Below are 16,717 nucleotides of genomic sequence, written 5' to 3' on the forward strand. Positions count from 1 at the left end.
TTCACTTTAAAAAATAATTTTTATTGCAGCTTTTCTCAATACAAGCTGCTCTGATCACACAGAGGAAAACAATAATCCATGCTCAACATTCTAAGCCTGGTAATACTCTGGGGGAAAGGGGGAGGACGATCACACCATGACCACATCATCAAACATGAGCAAACAGGTTGGTGGCGGCATTAGGATGAGACTGATTGATCGATTTTTCTTGAATAACAACAAAAAAATAAAATTAACAAAAGAGTCCGCAGCTGATACAAACTCCAAATATGAAAATATCCCAGCAACATGACAAACAATTTACAGAAATCTTCCCATTTTATGCCATATTATTTTATCCCTATTTATCATTTGGGTCTTCCAGAGAGCCAGGCGATGACTGTCAAAGTTCAAAGCCTTCACATGTACAGTAGTGACGTCCCCTCCCATCGTTAGTGAAGCTTTCCACTCCAGAGGGTGTGGACCTAATCCTCATGGATGTTGAACAGCTTGGCCACTTCATTCAGATCTGCATGTTCCTCACCATCTTTGATTATCTACAAAAAAGAGTTATAAACACCATGTTATAAAAACATCAACCGATTTTTAATAACCAAATCTATTATTAAATCTATACTTGGTAGATATTACAAAGCCATGGACTACCTTTCTTGCAATGGGCATCCTGTTGAACACATTCCATAGGATAATGCCGACCACCACTTTGTCCCTCAGGTAGAAGATCACTCCTTTGCCGTAGTCGTCTTTCTGCTGCTCCATAGTGGGAGCGGGTGTCGAAGAGGCCACGGGGCTTACGGCCGTGGCCTCCGTCTCACTTTCTGAACGGATTCCAGTTCCTGCAGAGAATTTGAAGGGGAAGGCTCAATCTAGCCCTGGCTCATCAAATTCACTTTGTTTTTTAGATGATTAAGATGACTTTAACTAAATAGTGGATGCCCCTACCCGATTTCTCTGTAGCAGCTTTAGGCGTATCCTTGGCAGTGGCTTTGGCAAACACTCCTACTGTTGGTAGGCTGCTGTCGACTATCCCAATTGCCTCGTAGCCCACATCAGGACCGAGGTCACTCCTGTGAGACACAACATGAGATTGGTAAACATGTGGAAGAGAATTCAACATGTAGCATTCGTCTTCAGAGCAAGGAGCATTTGGTCTTGTTTGATGGTTTATTTAATCCCACACTAGTCTGAGCATCAGTGTTTGTGGAGGGTATCTACAGCTTTCAGGGAGCCAAACTTAAGGCTAGGGCTGCAACTAACAATTATTTTCATTATCGCTTAATCTGAGGAGTGTTTTTTCAACTAATCGATTAGTCGTTTGGTCTATAAAATATCACAAAATGGTGAAAAATGTCAATCACTTTTTCCTCAAATGTCTTCTTTTGTCCTCCTGACCAACAGCCCACAACCCAAAGATAATCAGTTTACTGTCATAGAAGACTAAAGAAACCAATCGATTATAAAAATAGTTGGTGATTAATTTGATGTCGATCAACTGATTAATCAACTAATTGTTGCAGCTCTATTTAAGACTAATAAGACATTTTCAGTGATATGTGTAACTGAATTAAAGCCAGATAAAAAATAATAATAATAAAGAAAGAAAAAACACACCATTTCTAATTGAACATAGCTAATGAAGGTTCTGAAACTATTAGGGGTGTCACGATACACTCAGTTCACGATACGATACGTATCACGATACTGGGTTCACGATAACGATACGATACGATACGATTTTAACAATATTTTTTTTTACTTGAATAATGACAATATATGACTGGAAAAGTACCGTAGTATTTTATTTGAAATGCACAAATACAAAACATGCTGTTGTGGGAAATTGTTATTACAATAACAACTAGAAAAAACATGAGATTGGAGATAAGGCTTATCTTGAAATAGAATGAGTTACACCGTCACTTAGATTTACTAAAAGGTTTCTCAGCAGTATAAATTCTCATTATGCATCTTCAGTTTTTCTTCAAACTCAAACAACAAGACTTTTCTTAGTCTATTTTTTTATGCATCTTCAGTTTTTCCTGTCAAGTAAACAGTTTTGCCAGAAACTCAATTGAATGGTTTCTCTCCTGTATAACTTCTCATGTGTCTCTTCAGAGACTTGTTCAACTGAACTACTTTCCACACATTGAACTTCAACAAACAAAGACGTTTCTTTGTCTACTTTTGAATTTTTTTTTTTTTTTTTTTTTTTTTTTTTTTTCACGATATGAGATTTCATCTCAACGATACATATCATGACGTTTTACTATCGCGAAATTTCGTGGGACGATATATTGTGACACCCCTAGAAACTATAAATGGGTAGGAAATTATTTGTTAAGAGACAGGCAGTCCAATTGTATTTAGCACAACAGATATAGCACAAATTATTAATTATTGTGCGGTCTCACGAAGACTCCCAGAAGTACCCCGGTTCTGATTAATTACCTTGGTATTTGTACCAGTCAAAAAATTCTCTGACTATTTGATGATGTGCAGGCAATGACAATGAGACTAATGACCCTGCTTTTTGTGGACTGCAACAGGCCTCAAGTTGCCACCAGAAGTTTATTTTACCAGTTGGCAAACAAATGTAGACATTACAACCTTCATGATACTTGATATTATGGCATCCCACTCAATAACCAACAATATCCCCTTGTGATCAAAGCAGCACCGTTTTTAACAGTCTTGGAAAAATGTTGACTGCCTTCCTCTGCCTGGGTAACACAGCCCTCTACTGGCAACTCCTAGCCCAAAATAAGGGACCTCTCAAGCCCTTTAAATATGTAACACTTTAGTATTCAGGACTTCAAAGCAATCATGCATGTTTGTCTTACTCCTAAAGGAATTAAAGCCGAGTCATTTTCAGAATTGTAAATGCTGACCCAGCCCCAAGTTATTTGAAGGAATTCTCTGCTTATGGAGCTGTACAATTCCCAATTTACTTTGGGTCTTGATTGTAGACCTACTTTCCTCCACTTCCATCTAGTTTCATGGCTCGCAGCCACGGTTCTCCTTTAGAAGAAGGCTTGAATTTTTGACTCAAGAAAACCTCCAGTCAGAATCATAAACAGCCACTGGTAGGAAATAGGAAGTATTCTAATACCCACCAGAACATGGACTGATGCCAGTAGGGTTTATTGGCTCCTGTCATGTTCTCTCCTGCTAGTCTTCCACTCACAACAGCATGATCATGGTGCTCCACTCGCCTGCGACCCAGTCTGATGTCGTAGAAACATGCAGCATCTCCTGCCTGTACAGAGAAGGGATTGAAGATATGTAGCATGCAATATTATAATATATATATTGACAGGTTTCCATTTAAATGAAACCTACACTGAGCTCCAAAGAATAGAGACATTATTAGGCCCCATGTCCACAGAGATGTACTGTGTGTGCTTGGTGTGTCCGTACATTGAGATAGAGGCACAAAAAGTGCTCAGCGGGCTAATGGGACAACTAGAACGACCGCACCGTGGACATACTGTATGCCTCCGCCAACAAGTGAGCAGTCTACATCCATGTCTGTCCAGACTGACGTTTGAGTCAAATGTGAAGAAATTCCGTCAAGGTGTTACTGAGATATGGTGTTACCGAGCTTGAAAATTACATTCATGAGGTCACAGTGACCTTGACCTTTGACCACCAAAATATAATCAGTTAATCCTTGAGTCCAAGTGGACGTTTGAGGCAAATTAGATGAAATTCTGTCAAGGCATTCCTGAGATATCAAGTTAACGAGCATGAAACGAGTGGTCGTGATGTCACAGTAACCTTGAACTTTGACGAATCAAAGAATTCAAAATCTAATCAGTTCATCCTTGAGTCCAAGTGGATGTTTGAGTTAAATTGGAATAAATTCCGTCAAGGGGTTCCTGAGATATCGCGTGAAAGAGCTTGGAAATGGGGTTCGTGAGGTCACAGTGACCTTGAACTTTGACCTTTAACCACCAAAACCTAATCAGTTAAGGCAAATTCGAAGAAATTCCATCAAGGCGTTCTTGCGATATCGCGTTAACGAGTTTGAAAATGGTGCTCGAGAGGTCACAGTGACCTTCACCTTTGATCACCCAAATCTAAATCAGTTCATCCTTCCGTTCAAGTTCATTTATTTGTTTGTCCCAGAAGGGCGATTTGATTTGCAGCAAAACATATAAAGGCAGACATAAATCACCAGGGAGACATAAAATCACAAGATAAGACACATGATAACCTAAAATAAGACATAAACAAGTACGCAATGTAAGACACATAAAACAATAAAAATCAGGATGGCAGTTCGAGGTATAAGTGGAAGTAACCCAGACAGGGCCTAGCTGAGGTAAAAAAGTAGCAGCACATCACATCCCTTTTTTAGGCAGCAGCAGTTCAAAGTGCTAGTGCAAGTGAGTGAGTAAGGCAAGGCTAGGCTTAGTAACCGCCTTACACATTACAAGAAGATGTAGCTACAATAAAGCTATTGTATTTGTATTTCCCCAGTAATACACATACATGTGTGTGAAATACATAGCAACAAATTTGTAAAACAAGCAATAGATAAAACAAAAACAAAAAACACAGAGGCTGATCATTCAGCGTAGTTAAGTCCCACAGTAAGCAACAAGTTACCTCCTCCTTACATCGGCATTTAGGGCCTGGATAGAAACAAGCACAAAGCAGAACTTATACCTATTTTTTGTGGCCCGTGGAACATTTAGGCGAAGGCCAGAAGGAAGCAGCTTGTACTCAGAGCTGAGAGGGTGAGAATTGTCCATACGAATGGACTTTGCTTTCTTAAGCACTTGTTTTTGGAAGACGTGATCCAGGCTACTGAAATTTACTCCAGCTATCTTTGAAGCCGTTCTCACAATCCTACCAAGGTGGTTCTTGTCCTTTATACTCAGGTTTCCATACCAGCAAATGATGGAGAAGGAGATTACAGACTCAATAAAGGCACTGTAGAACAGTTTCATTAATGATTTGTCGACCTGAAATTTGGCAAGCTTCCTTAAACAAAAGCAAGTCGACGTTTGAGCCAAATTGGAAGAAATTCCGTCAAGGCGTTCCTGAGATATTGCGTTAACGAACTTGGGAATGGCGTTCGTGAGGTCACAGTGACCTTGAACTTTGACCACCAAAATCTAATCAGTTCATCCTTGAGTTCAAGTTGACGTTTGAGGCAAATTTGATGAAATTCCGTCAAGAGGTTCCTCAGATATCGCGTTAACGAACATGGGACGGACGTACGTACGTACAACCCGAATCCATAATGCCTCCGGCCTAAAAATTGATCCACGTCTTTCGCTCAATTTGCCTGAAGAGGGCACTCAGGATTTAAAAGGTCAAAATGTCAATTCCTTCACTAAGTCTTACAATTATGAAGGTCGCCCTCCAAGCCAAGGTGAATCATATTACACCATCGTCTGCACTTTACTGATCGCTGTGCACTTTAACTCATTGAGTGCCAGCCACTTTTGGAGAACGGAAGCTCCCAGTGCCAGAGTTTCAGAGCGTTTTCAGTGATTTCTCGAGGCACACAGAATATTGTGTGATATTACTATGTAAACACCGAACACGCCCAAAGAACGATGAGACTCTCTTCTATCATCAGCAAAAAAAAGTTTATTGATATCATTTTCCGTTCTTTAGTTATGAGCCGGAGAAGATAGGTTGATTTCACCAAAAAGAGACGTTTCAAATTAGAAGCTGAGATAATTAGCCTTTTGTGAACTGAAGCATTTCAAGCACATGACTGACTCTGAAGCTAATATTTTCTGATGTGACACCTCAAAAATAATTTCCTTCAATAAAACAGTGAAAACAAAGGAATTTTGTTTGGCAAAATAATATTTTTTAGCTGCAACCAGCAGCGCTGGCCCCTGCGTGCGTTGCTGGTTGCAGCTTCTTGCTGGTCTTGATTTACTGCTGGTGGGCATCAGATATTCTAGCTTGTTTGCCAATCCTGTCCTGCTGTCTGGGTCTGTCTGGGTCAGTGTTGTATGCTGCCCTGCGTGCGTGCCCGCAGCGGCCAGGTAGGGGCTCAATTGTGGCAGCAGATTGGCTGCTGCAGGCACAGCTAACGTTATGCTTCATGCATATCGATGCATACCGATGCGATTTCCGTTTCCCCATGACTTCTTCTCTCTTTTTTCCTCGCCTTTCTCTAATCTGGAGAGCACTGTCGCCACCTAATGGGTCCGTAAAATAGTTTTTACACATTCAACATCCACCATACTTTCACAGGAGATGGATCTGGCTTTGATCCACGTCCCACCCTCAAAAAACGCAATTGACGACAATCGTCGTCATTGGCACTCTACGTTAGTATTTGAATTGACGACGATTGTCGTCATTGGCACTCAATGAGTTAATGCTACCTTGCACATTTATTTATCGGTCATTGTGTGTCACAAACAAGGTTCTTGATGTTTTACTTAGCCTTTTATTTATTCTTAACTACATGCATGTAACATGTCAACATGTCACTTGTGTTGTTCTTGTCTGTGTTTTTATCTGTATGCCTATATGCTGCAACTCAATTTGCCCTTTGGGACACTAATAAACTTGAACCATCATATCTGCTTTTATTTTATTAATTTGAGAAAAGTGCTATACACATGAAGTTATTATTATTATTATTACCAATTGGATAAATATGACCACCTGGCAAAGGTGTGACCAATCATAAAATTTACCGTAACTCCATGGCAGTTTATCCAGTTCCATGAAATGTGCATTGTGCAAAAGTTTAAAATAGGCGTATAGGGTCCACAACAAAGACCAAAAACATCTACCACTATTTGTACTGCTTAGCATTTGCCAAAATCTAAAAGGTTATAGTTTTGAATTGTGGATGTGGGCATGGCCTACCACATGAGAATATACAATAGGTTGAAACTTACTTTGAAGCAACACAATGTCATCTTTGATCTTTCCTACAGAGCTCTTGATGAGCTCAACACATGTTGAAGGATTTCAACTACAATATGAACACTGAACCTACCACCCAAATGTTGGACCTAGCTTGCAGCTCTGCATTGACCCGATAGCCCCCGAAGTCAGCGTCCACCTCCAGCCCCGCCGACTTCGCAAGGTCAACACTGGGCTCCAGGCCGACAGCTGCAACGATATGATCCGTTTTCACCTACAGTACAAGGGGAAGCAGAAGTCAATCAGTACCCAATCTGGGAACCGAGACAGCCCTACCCTTTTTCCCGGCTTCCTATACAGCGCCTCTCCTGCCACTGTCACTTCCTTTTCCGCGTTTCGGCTTTCGCTAATAACGTTAACGCAAAAACACACTGCATAGAAATCGTCAACTCGTCTCACAACAAGTGGAAATTGTATCGCCAAAGTCGCGGCGCAAGTTGTTATTCAGACTGTGTACAGTGGCGCACGGACACGGAAAAGGAAGAGACGTGGCAGGAGAGGCGCTGTAGGAAACCGGGAAAAAAGGTAGGGCTCTCCCAGAGTCTATTTTTCAAATAAAAATAGACTCTGGGTTCTCAGATTGATCAGTACCCAATAGGGTTTAATATTTTTCCCGAAAATGAGGCATACTGGGAAACGGGAAATGAAGCCCTCTTTCCCGGGAATCGCGGGAAATGTATTGTTTTTTTGTGTGTTTTTTTAATGCATCAAGGAGAAATATACCTATTAGTTCCCAACCTGACCGAATGTATTATTTGGTGGTATTAATTTTTATTAATTAAGGCAAAACATCGCAATTTAATGAACTTTTTAGGCTGTTTTTAGGCTGTATGTATTAGACTATATAGTGCCGTTAGGGTTTATATAATTCACCAATCGCCTGGATTGGCATATGAATAAATCCTGTAGTAGCCTAGGCTAACCATTTTCTTAGAGAGTTGTGGAAACTGCCATGGAAGGAATGCAGCCGTAAACGCGTCGATCAGCCCGTTTTCACGCTCTTTTACGCACACCATCAATGCTGTCTGATACCTGGCACCGTGTCCTTTTGGATATGGGCTGCCGCGCTGCGCTCTGGCGGCTGCACCGCTCGTCTTCCAGCCGTGCCCAGTCATAATCTCCATACCGCATACGGGAGCACGGCTTTATCAGACCATCTCCACCCCTCTGTGCACGGACATCGCCTACAACCAGACCATCATGCCCAACCTGGGGCACATGAACCGAGGACGCACAGCTGGGCTGATTGTCGTTTTCACCGCTGGTGAAGTTTGCACGGTGCTCGATCGCCGTCTCATAGGCTACTGCATTAACAGTCATAGCACAATCAATCCCCTCAAGCAACTCAGAAGTGTAGTAAAAAAGAAAAAAAACATTGTGGGCTTTGTGTTTATTAATTAGGCTAGGTGCAATAAGCTTTCAGTGTGTTCCACGGGCGCAGAGCGCACAAAGGCGCATGGCCAAAACATGCCGAAATAAAATCAGAAATTAATTTCACTCTGCAAAGAATGTCGCATTGTTGTCGGAGAGTATTTAATCTTAAAATCGGCCTTGCAATACCTCTTTATTTGGCGCTATATAGGTTGATTGATTGTTGGTTGATTCACTTTGATGTCTCCGAAATGCATATACATCGTGATCATTTAATGACTTACAATGCTTACAGTAGCCTAATATATTACATGTTCTTTTAAAACATAGGCTATATCATTTAAGAAAGTAAACTGTCTGTCTAAATATAGGCCTATTCCAATATGTTCTGCATGTAAAAATAAAAAACATATTCCCGGTTTCCCGTCATGAATTTCCCGGGAAACGGGAAATGAGTTGGATGGCGTTTCGCGGGATTAAACCCTAGTACCCAATAAGGCTCTTCATTTTCTGGATTACATTGAACGGACTGTGCAGAGATCTGGACTTACCACACGGCCATCCTTCAGATGAATTTCTACCTTATCGTCCTTGTAGGTTACAGCTTTCACCAAAGCTTCTGAAACTATTTTTACACCCTCTGGAAAACCAAAGAGAGAAGGTTTGATGGAAAGCGGAATACACAAAGGAAAAGCATTGTCCTTAGAGTGTGCAATTGGCTATGAGTGGCACAAGCTACAATGCAAAATGGACATGAACCTCTCTTGACTTTTTCTGTTGTCCAATTGCTCAGATACTCAGGCAGCACCTTTCCCATGTTGCCCCTCTCAGGGAACATCTGGATCACCTCCAGGTCAGACTCATTTGCTGAGAAGAGAGAGAGGAAGATGATGATCTAATGATGGGAGTAACAAAGTGATCTTGTTAAGCAACAGTATTGTCATTTCCTCCTGCTGCTCTGTAGTCTTACATCTCCTGCCAAGGGCACAGGCCAGCTCGCTGCCCAAGAAGCCCCCTCCAATGATGGTGATGGATTTGGCATTTCTGGAGACCTTGTCCAATGCTTTGAAGTCCTCAATCTGTACAGTATATGATATGTAAAAATACTGATTAGAGTGAAGTTACACTAAAGTAGGAAACACTTTACAATGGCATTTTTGTGCGTTATCCCTTTTTTCACCTATGGGGGGAAAAGTACAGTTGTAATCCATAAGTATTTAAAGAAAATCTTTAATACAGATTGTGGCAGATGTAAAAAGTGTACCTACATAAAACCAAAATATGTACTTACAACATACTGTTAGGGTTAGTAACACATTGGCACACACATTGACTTCCATCTAATTTATAGAGAGCAGTAAATATTAACATCTGAATTACTCCATGAGACTTTAGAAGAGATTTCCAGTGCCAAAATATGGTAAGCCTACAGTACATTCTAGTGAGGCTTTCTGTTTTCTGCTAGATTTTGCTGAAGCAAAGCACCCCCTGGTGGCAGAATACTGACCTTACGGAATAAACTTGTCCTCTCCATCACCTCGACTCCTGCTCTTTCGATTACCTGCAGATTTCTTGGCACTCCGCCTAGAGAAAACAGTTCAAATTAGCTTCCACCCAGGTATCTGGGTAGTGTAGAGGTAAAAGCACCCGCCTACCACCGCAGAGACCTGGGTTCAATTCCCAGCAGCGGTGAGAAACCGGTGGGGTATGTGTGCTGGTCGCTGCACTAGTGCCTCCTCTGGTTGTTCGTAGTGCCTGTTCAAGGGGAGGGCAACTGGGGGTAATAGCGTGATCCTCCCACGCGCTATGTCCTTCCTCATGGGGCAAACACACTGGAAACAGAAGCAGTGCCGCGCGTACATTCGGCTCTAGTCGGAGCATGGCCATTCACACACACCACAAGTGCTCTGATTTGCTCCGCGCCAGTCACAACTTGTACTGCCTGCCTGGACACAATCGCAGCTCGCGTCAAAAATAGACCAATCGCGGAAAGGGGGCACGGTGGCTCAGTGGTAGAGCTGTCGCCTCGCAGTCAGAAGGTCCTGAGTTCGATTCTCGCCTGGGACACTGTGGGCGCTGTGGTTGTGTTCCCCCCATATCTTCAGTGCCTACTGCCCAGGTGGGGTATCTCGTTGTAAGGGCCTTTCTGTCTGTGTGGAGTTTGCATGTTCTCCCCGTGCTCCCCCAGGGGGGTTCCTCCGTATATAACCCCCCCCCCCCCCCCCCCATTAAAAACATGCAGAAGATCAGATCGTCATCGTCATCCGACCAGTGACGACAACATCCGAAGTCGGTCCCCGGGCGCTGTACGAGAAAGCGACCACTGCTCCTGGCCTGCCCCCCGGAGGAAAGGACAAAGCCAGGATGGGTTAAATGCAGAGGACAAATTTCACCGGCCACCGTCAGCATGTGTGTGTTGTGGCCGTCCGTGCATGTGTTGATGTGTAACCGTGTGACAATAAAGACGGGCTTGTCCGTCTAAAATCGTGTTTTTAAGTCTTGCTGCAGGGCGCGAGCTGGGGTGATTAGTTTCCAGTGTGTTTGCACTGTCACTGTCAGGTGGAAAGAAGTGGCTGTCGACTACACATACATCGGAGGAAGCATGTGCTAGTCTACAACAAGTACAATTGGCGAGAAAATGGGACAGGGGGGCTTCCACCCAGTTTGTAGCTCCAGGTTGTTCAACAAACTTTTTAACGTGGCTTACCTGTGGCAATCAAACACTTGTCATAAGAAATCTTTTGAATGTGGCTTACCTGTGTATTTATAACTTATAACTTACCTGTGGCAATCAAACACTTGTCATAAGAAATCTCAGTGTCGTCATTCAGTTGCACTTTGTTTCCTCTCACATCCATGTGCACCACCTAGAAAGATTTAAATACTCTATGAAGTCTAAAATATATCCAGAAGAATACTCAGCAAAGTATACATGAAACAGCCAAAGAAATTAGTCTTGCCATGTTTTCAGTTGAACTTAATTTCTTTTACATTTGTCAAGAACTTATCCAACTATTTCAGTTATCAAATTTAATTATGAAATCAACATATTGTCCAACAATTACTGGAAAACAGTTGTACACAAACCTTTTTTCCAGTGAGAACAGCTACTCCTCCATTTTCTGCACTATCCAATTCTTCAGGACTAATGTAGAATGAGGGTGGCTGGAAGTGGATACTGGTGAATAAACGCAAAGGTGTTAAAATAACAAAGGACTGCTTTTCATCCTAAAATAAATTGTGTAACTACAGGTGGAAAGAATGATTAGCCTTTGTGATCCAATAACAAGTCATAGATAAAGCAGCTTAAAGTAATGATACATTATATAATTAAAAGTGTTGTTTTACTGCTCTTGATATGACTGATCTCTATATTACACAATGCTGACTCAATCTATACAGAGTTCATGACAGCTTTTAATTTGCTGTTCTAAACACTATGTTTCCTTGGGGAAAATCTTCTGTCGCACAGTAAGTGAAGCAATGAGGGCTTGTTTGGTATAAATGGCAGAATTCAAGTTGTTAACAAGAGCAGCGATAGCAACCATGGCTGAACAGACAAAGAAAAGGCCAGTGCCTACAGCACGGCTATTCAACTAAATTGTTCAGGGGGCCACATTGTCAGAAATCTAAGGGGCCGGGAGCTATTAATCCCATTATATGTACACTTGACACAATGCGCCACCACATTTTCAAAATTTGTATTTCACTACATTGCAAAAGTAGCTTAATTTTCATTTAAAAGTGCTTAATTTCAGTGCAACAAAAGCTGTGTTAAAGCCACAAAAATAAACACATATTTGAAACAAATCTACGGTAAGTATTCTACAACAACACGTCAGCCATTTGAAATATAATCTGGTCAATTCTGACATCTCAGCATTGTAAACATTTATAGTGCATCAGGAAAGGAAAACTGTAAACATTATTTCTTGTTTAGAACCTAGCAGAGTAGCACTCATGAAAAACTATTAACTCATTGAGTGCCAGCCACATTTGGAGAACGGATGCTCCCAGTGCCAGAGTTTCAGAGCGTTTTCAGTGATTTCTCGAGGCCCACAGAATATTGTGTGATATTACTATGTAAACACCGAACACGCCCAAAGAACGATGAGACTCTCTTCTATCATCAGCAAAAAAAAGTTTATTGATATAATTTTCCGTTCTTTAGTTATGAGCCGGAGAAGATAGGTTGATTTCACCAAAAAGAGACGTTTCAAATTAGAAGCTGAGATAATTAGCCTTTTGTGAAATGAAGCATTTCAAGCACATGACTGACTCTGAAGCTAATATTTTCTGATGTGACACCTCAAAAATAATTTCCTTCAATAAAACAGTGAAAACAAAGGAATTTTGTTTGGCAAAATAATATTTTTTAGCTGCAACCAGCAGCGCTGGTCCCTGCGTGCGCTGCTGGTTGCAGCTTCTTGCTGGTCTTGATTTACTGCTGGGGGCATCAGATATTCTAGCTTGTTTGCCAATCCTGTCCTGCTGTCTGGGTCTGTCTGGGTCAGTGTTGTATGCTGCCCTGCGTGCCCCCCCCCCCCCCTCAACTGCAAACCCCTCCTCCGTGGGTGTGTCTCTGGTGGGTCTCTGCTGAGTTTGCTCTGCACTGAAAAGTGCGCTACATCCAGCTTTTTTACAGCGTTCCGCGTGTATTTTTCACCGGCTCCCATCGCTTCCAGTTGAGAATAATAACAACTCCACAACTAATCATGCGGATGGGCTATCGCAGCGGACACGGAGTGGCTCAATTGTGGCAGCAGATTGGCTGCTGCAGGCACAGCTAACGTTATGCTTCATGCATATCGATGCATACTGATGCGATTTCCGTTTCCCCATGACTTCTTCTCTCTTTTTTCCTCGCCTTTCTCTAATCTGGAGAGCACTGTCGCCACCTAATGGGTCCGTAAAATAGCTTTTACACATTCAACATCCACCATACTTTCACAGGAGATGGATCTGGCTTTGATCCACGTCCCACCGTCAAAAAACGCAATTGACGACAATCGTCGTCATTGGCACTCTACGTTAGTATTTGAATTGACGACGATTGTCGTCATTGGCACTCAATGAGTTAATATTGGATCTTTTGTGTTTAGCTGCTGTATGTCAGAGCATTGTAACATTGTAGTGTAGGAAAATTACTGTAAACATTTTAACCATATTTCTTGTTTAGAACCTGAAAAACCATTTATAATGCATCTTTCTTGCATTAGCTACATCACAGCGCCATCTCCTGAAAAAACATTAATATTGCACCTTTCTTGTGGCTACATCACAGCATCTCCTGAAAAACATTTATAGTGCATCTGACTTGTTTAGCTCACATTAGCTACATCACATCTGAAAAACAACCATTTGGGTGTAATAAGTAAATTAAGTTTAATTGTTACAAGAAAAATCTCATCCGGATTTGGCCCGCAGGCTGCCAGTTGAATAGCCGTGGCCTACAGAAACTCAAACTTGATCAACAAGCGCTTTGCAAAAGCACCACAGCAACGGCCACTTATCACCAAAGATTAAAAAATGAATGAACAAATAATGAAACTAGAACGACGGCACCGCGGATATATGCCTCCGCCAACAAGTGAGCAGTCGACATCCATATCTGTCCAGACTTTGACGTTTGAGCCAAATGTGAAGAAATTCCATCAAGGTGTTACTGAGATATGGCGTTACCGAGCTTGAAAATGGCGTTCGAGAGGTCAGTGTCCTTGACCTTTGATCACCAAAATCTAATCAGTTCATTCTTGCGTGCAAGTCGACATTTGAGCCAAATTGGAAGAAATTCCACCAAGGCGCAAGATATTGCGTTAACGAACTTGGGAATGGTGTTCGTGAGGTCACAGTGACCTTGAACTTTGTCCTTTTTAGGTATATAGTTTTTTGTGTTTCTTTTTCAGACATCGGTTCAGTACCGTCAGCATTTGGGTGCGCACACCCAAGCAAAGAACAAAACAAAACAACAAACAGATGGAACAGAACCCACAACAAATAGTGTTTTCAAATTTCAGGCCTGGAGGGATTTCGAAACGTACCTCGACCGTAACGGCGGGGGCCCTCGCTGGCGACGCTAAATTTTTAGCTAACCTGTTCACATCTATGTTCGCAATGGCATCCCAAGTATCATCATACTATTATGGGATGCGATGCGAACAGTTGTATTATGGGATGTGCGTTTCCCAGGCAACAACATACGTTGACATGTTTTGGAACAGCGGCGCATGCTGGCACAATGCTCCTAAAAGCAAAATGCTTATTGTTTTGAATGATTTGGCATCTTCTATTACTGTCAACACTGTCAACACCAGTATTGCTGTATTGTAATAATATGCCATAAAGGTTTATTGAAATTTTGGGGAGAGCAAAAAAATTAAAAATTAAATCTTTTTCTGGCCTGGCGGGGGCGCCGTTGGCCTGGTGGGCCCGCCAGGCCTGTAGAATGGTAGGGGAAACACTGAAATAGTCATCAGATAAACTGCGTGTAAGAATATAATGCAACAGCAGCATTGACCATGTGAAAGCTTGGTCTGAAAACAAACTGTTTTCTCCCACCCCATGAACTTAATCCCACATCCAGATGACTGTACAGGTTTGGTTTAAAATAATCAAAAACAAACAAATTCAAACCGAGAGAAGAAGAAAAAAAAAAAGAAAAAAAAAGACAAAAAGCAAACAAACAAAAACCTTACGACATGGTGCTACCAACCTACTAACCTACGAGAACTTCCTGATTGTGTTAGTCCTCAGAGACCTGAGTCTTTCCATGCACACTACTGAGACCACATGTCTGTCAGCCACAGCTGAAAGGAAGGTGGAGAAGGGGGCTTCCAGTCTTTTGTAAGTATTTTGGCGACAAGCATCCCCTGTGTCAGGGATTGCTGCACAGCCATGGGGAGAAGTAAGGAGGATTCCGAGCAGCCAAAAATGGCAAGTTCTGCCTCCGGCTTAAGAGTTATCCTGTAGGCCTTAGAATACCAGTCGAAAACTTTAGCCCAGAATCCGGATATTAAAGGGCAAAGCCAGAAAGCGTGTGACAGTGTACCCTCTAACACCTGGCACCTATCGCATGGTGGTGAGACAGATGGGTAAATCTTGTGCAATTTCGATTTGGAATAGTGAAGACGGTGAGTAACTTTGAATTGGATCAGCTGGTGTCGGCTGTTGACTGAACAAAATTGGACCATAGACAAACTCCTATCCCATATAATCTGCGATAGATCAACACCGAGTTCGTCCTGCCATGCCTCTCTAATCCTCTCAGTGGAGGCCCTGTTATAGTTATCGAACAAATGTAATAGTCTAGAAATAAGGTGCCTGGAGTGGGGGGGACTCAACAAGACATCAGAAAAAGTGTGTTCGTCTGGGAGAACTTCAAAGTCTCGAAACTTATAACGTATATAATCTCTGATTTGTAGATATCTAAACCAATGCGTGTTGGGTAACTCAAATTTCCTCCTCAGAAGATCAAAAGAGGCAAAATGGCCATCTATGTATAAGTCTCTGATTAAACAAAGCCCTTTCTCACTCCAGGCACGACAGGTTCTGTCTGACCGCGCGGGCAAAAAGGTGTGATTAAAACAAATTGGTATATGAGCGGAAGCATCTGGTATACTCAGAACTCATCTGATCTGGTTCAGGATTTTGACTGAGTTTTTCACCACAAAGCTTAAATTCTTGAGAGCCCCTGGCGTTTCTAGTTTAGAGAATAACATTGCTGACAGGGAGGAGTCTGTGATAGAGCTGGCTTCCATCTTTAGCCAAAGGGGGGTCCCAGGAATGAAGCTGTCAGGAGTCCCCTGTCGCCAAAACATCGAGGCTCTAACGTTAGCAGCCCAGTAGTAGTGCCTGAATACTGGTAAGGCCAGTCCGCCTTCAAGCCTGGGTTTTTGCAGATGATTTTTCGAGATTCTATGATTCTTATCATTCCAGATGTAGGATAGGATTATAGAGTCCAATTCTTTGAAAAACTTTTTTTACACAAATAGAGGAACCTGGGGAGTGACAACATTTTTACGGAATTTATGCAGCCAATCATAGACAAAGGGAAGATTTTTCCTGCTTTCTATGCATTGTTTAAGTCTTAAAACAAAGTCACCAAAATTCAACTTAAATATTAATTTAGGATCTCTGGGTATGGTGAGGCCAAGATAGGTGAGCCAGTCCTTTGCTAATTTAAATGGGAGATTTTCCAAGAAAGAGAGATCAGAGAGAGGCATAAAGTCACTCTTTGTCCAGTTGATTATATATCCGGACAGCTTACCGAAGGAGGTGAATAACTCTAGAAGAAGGGGAATCGATTTATCTGAGTCGTGTAGATATAATATTACATCGTCAGCGTATAAGCTAATATGAGTCTCGATACCTCCGATCTTCAGGCCTTCGATATTTGAATGAGAACGTATTTTTAAGGCAAGGGGTTCGAGCGCGA

At 42.0% G+C, this 16,717-nt stretch overlaps 1 protein-coding gene across 4 annotated transcripts in view; it reads right to left on the minus strand.

Annotated features, from left to right (window-relative positions):
• The window catches only part of aifm1 (apoptosis inducing factor mitochondrion associated 1), a 32,394-nt gene continuing 15,677 nt past the window's right edge, over window positions 1–16,717 (minus strand). For 3 of the 4 annotated variants that reach the window (XM_083646930.1, XM_083646929.1, XM_083646928.1), the window contains 11 exons: window positions 11,371–11,461; window positions 11,066–11,150; window positions 9,791–9,867; window positions 9,254–9,362; window positions 9,043–9,150; window positions 8,835–8,923; window positions 6,986–7,126; window positions 3,114–3,256; window positions 943–1,067; window positions 646–836; window positions 1–536 (listed from right to left, as the gene is read on the minus strand). In XM_083646930.1, the coding sequence (XP_083503056.1) occupies window positions 465–536; window positions 646–836; window positions 943–1,067; window positions 3,114–3,256; window positions 6,986–7,126; window positions 8,835–8,923; window positions 9,043–9,150; window positions 9,254–9,362; window positions 9,791–9,867; window positions 11,066–11,150; window positions 11,371–11,461 (1,231 nt within the window). In that variant the 3' untranslated portion in view covers window positions 1–464. Of the gene's footprint in view, window positions 537–645; window positions 837–942; window positions 1,068–3,113; window positions 3,257–6,985; window positions 7,127–8,834; window positions 8,924–9,042; window positions 9,151–9,253; window positions 9,363–9,790; window positions 9,868–10,990; window positions 11,018–11,065; window positions 11,151–11,370; window positions 11,462–16,717 lie in introns of those variants that run through there. The other variant, XM_083646931.1, reaches the window with a different exon arrangement.

The sequence above is a fragment of the Poromitra crassiceps genome (assembly GCF_964638095.1).
Source record: "Poromitra crassiceps genome assembly, chromosome: 1".
Classification (NCBI taxonomy): domain Eukaryota; kingdom Metazoa; phylum Chordata; class Actinopteri; order Beryciformes; family Melamphaidae; genus Poromitra; species Poromitra crassiceps.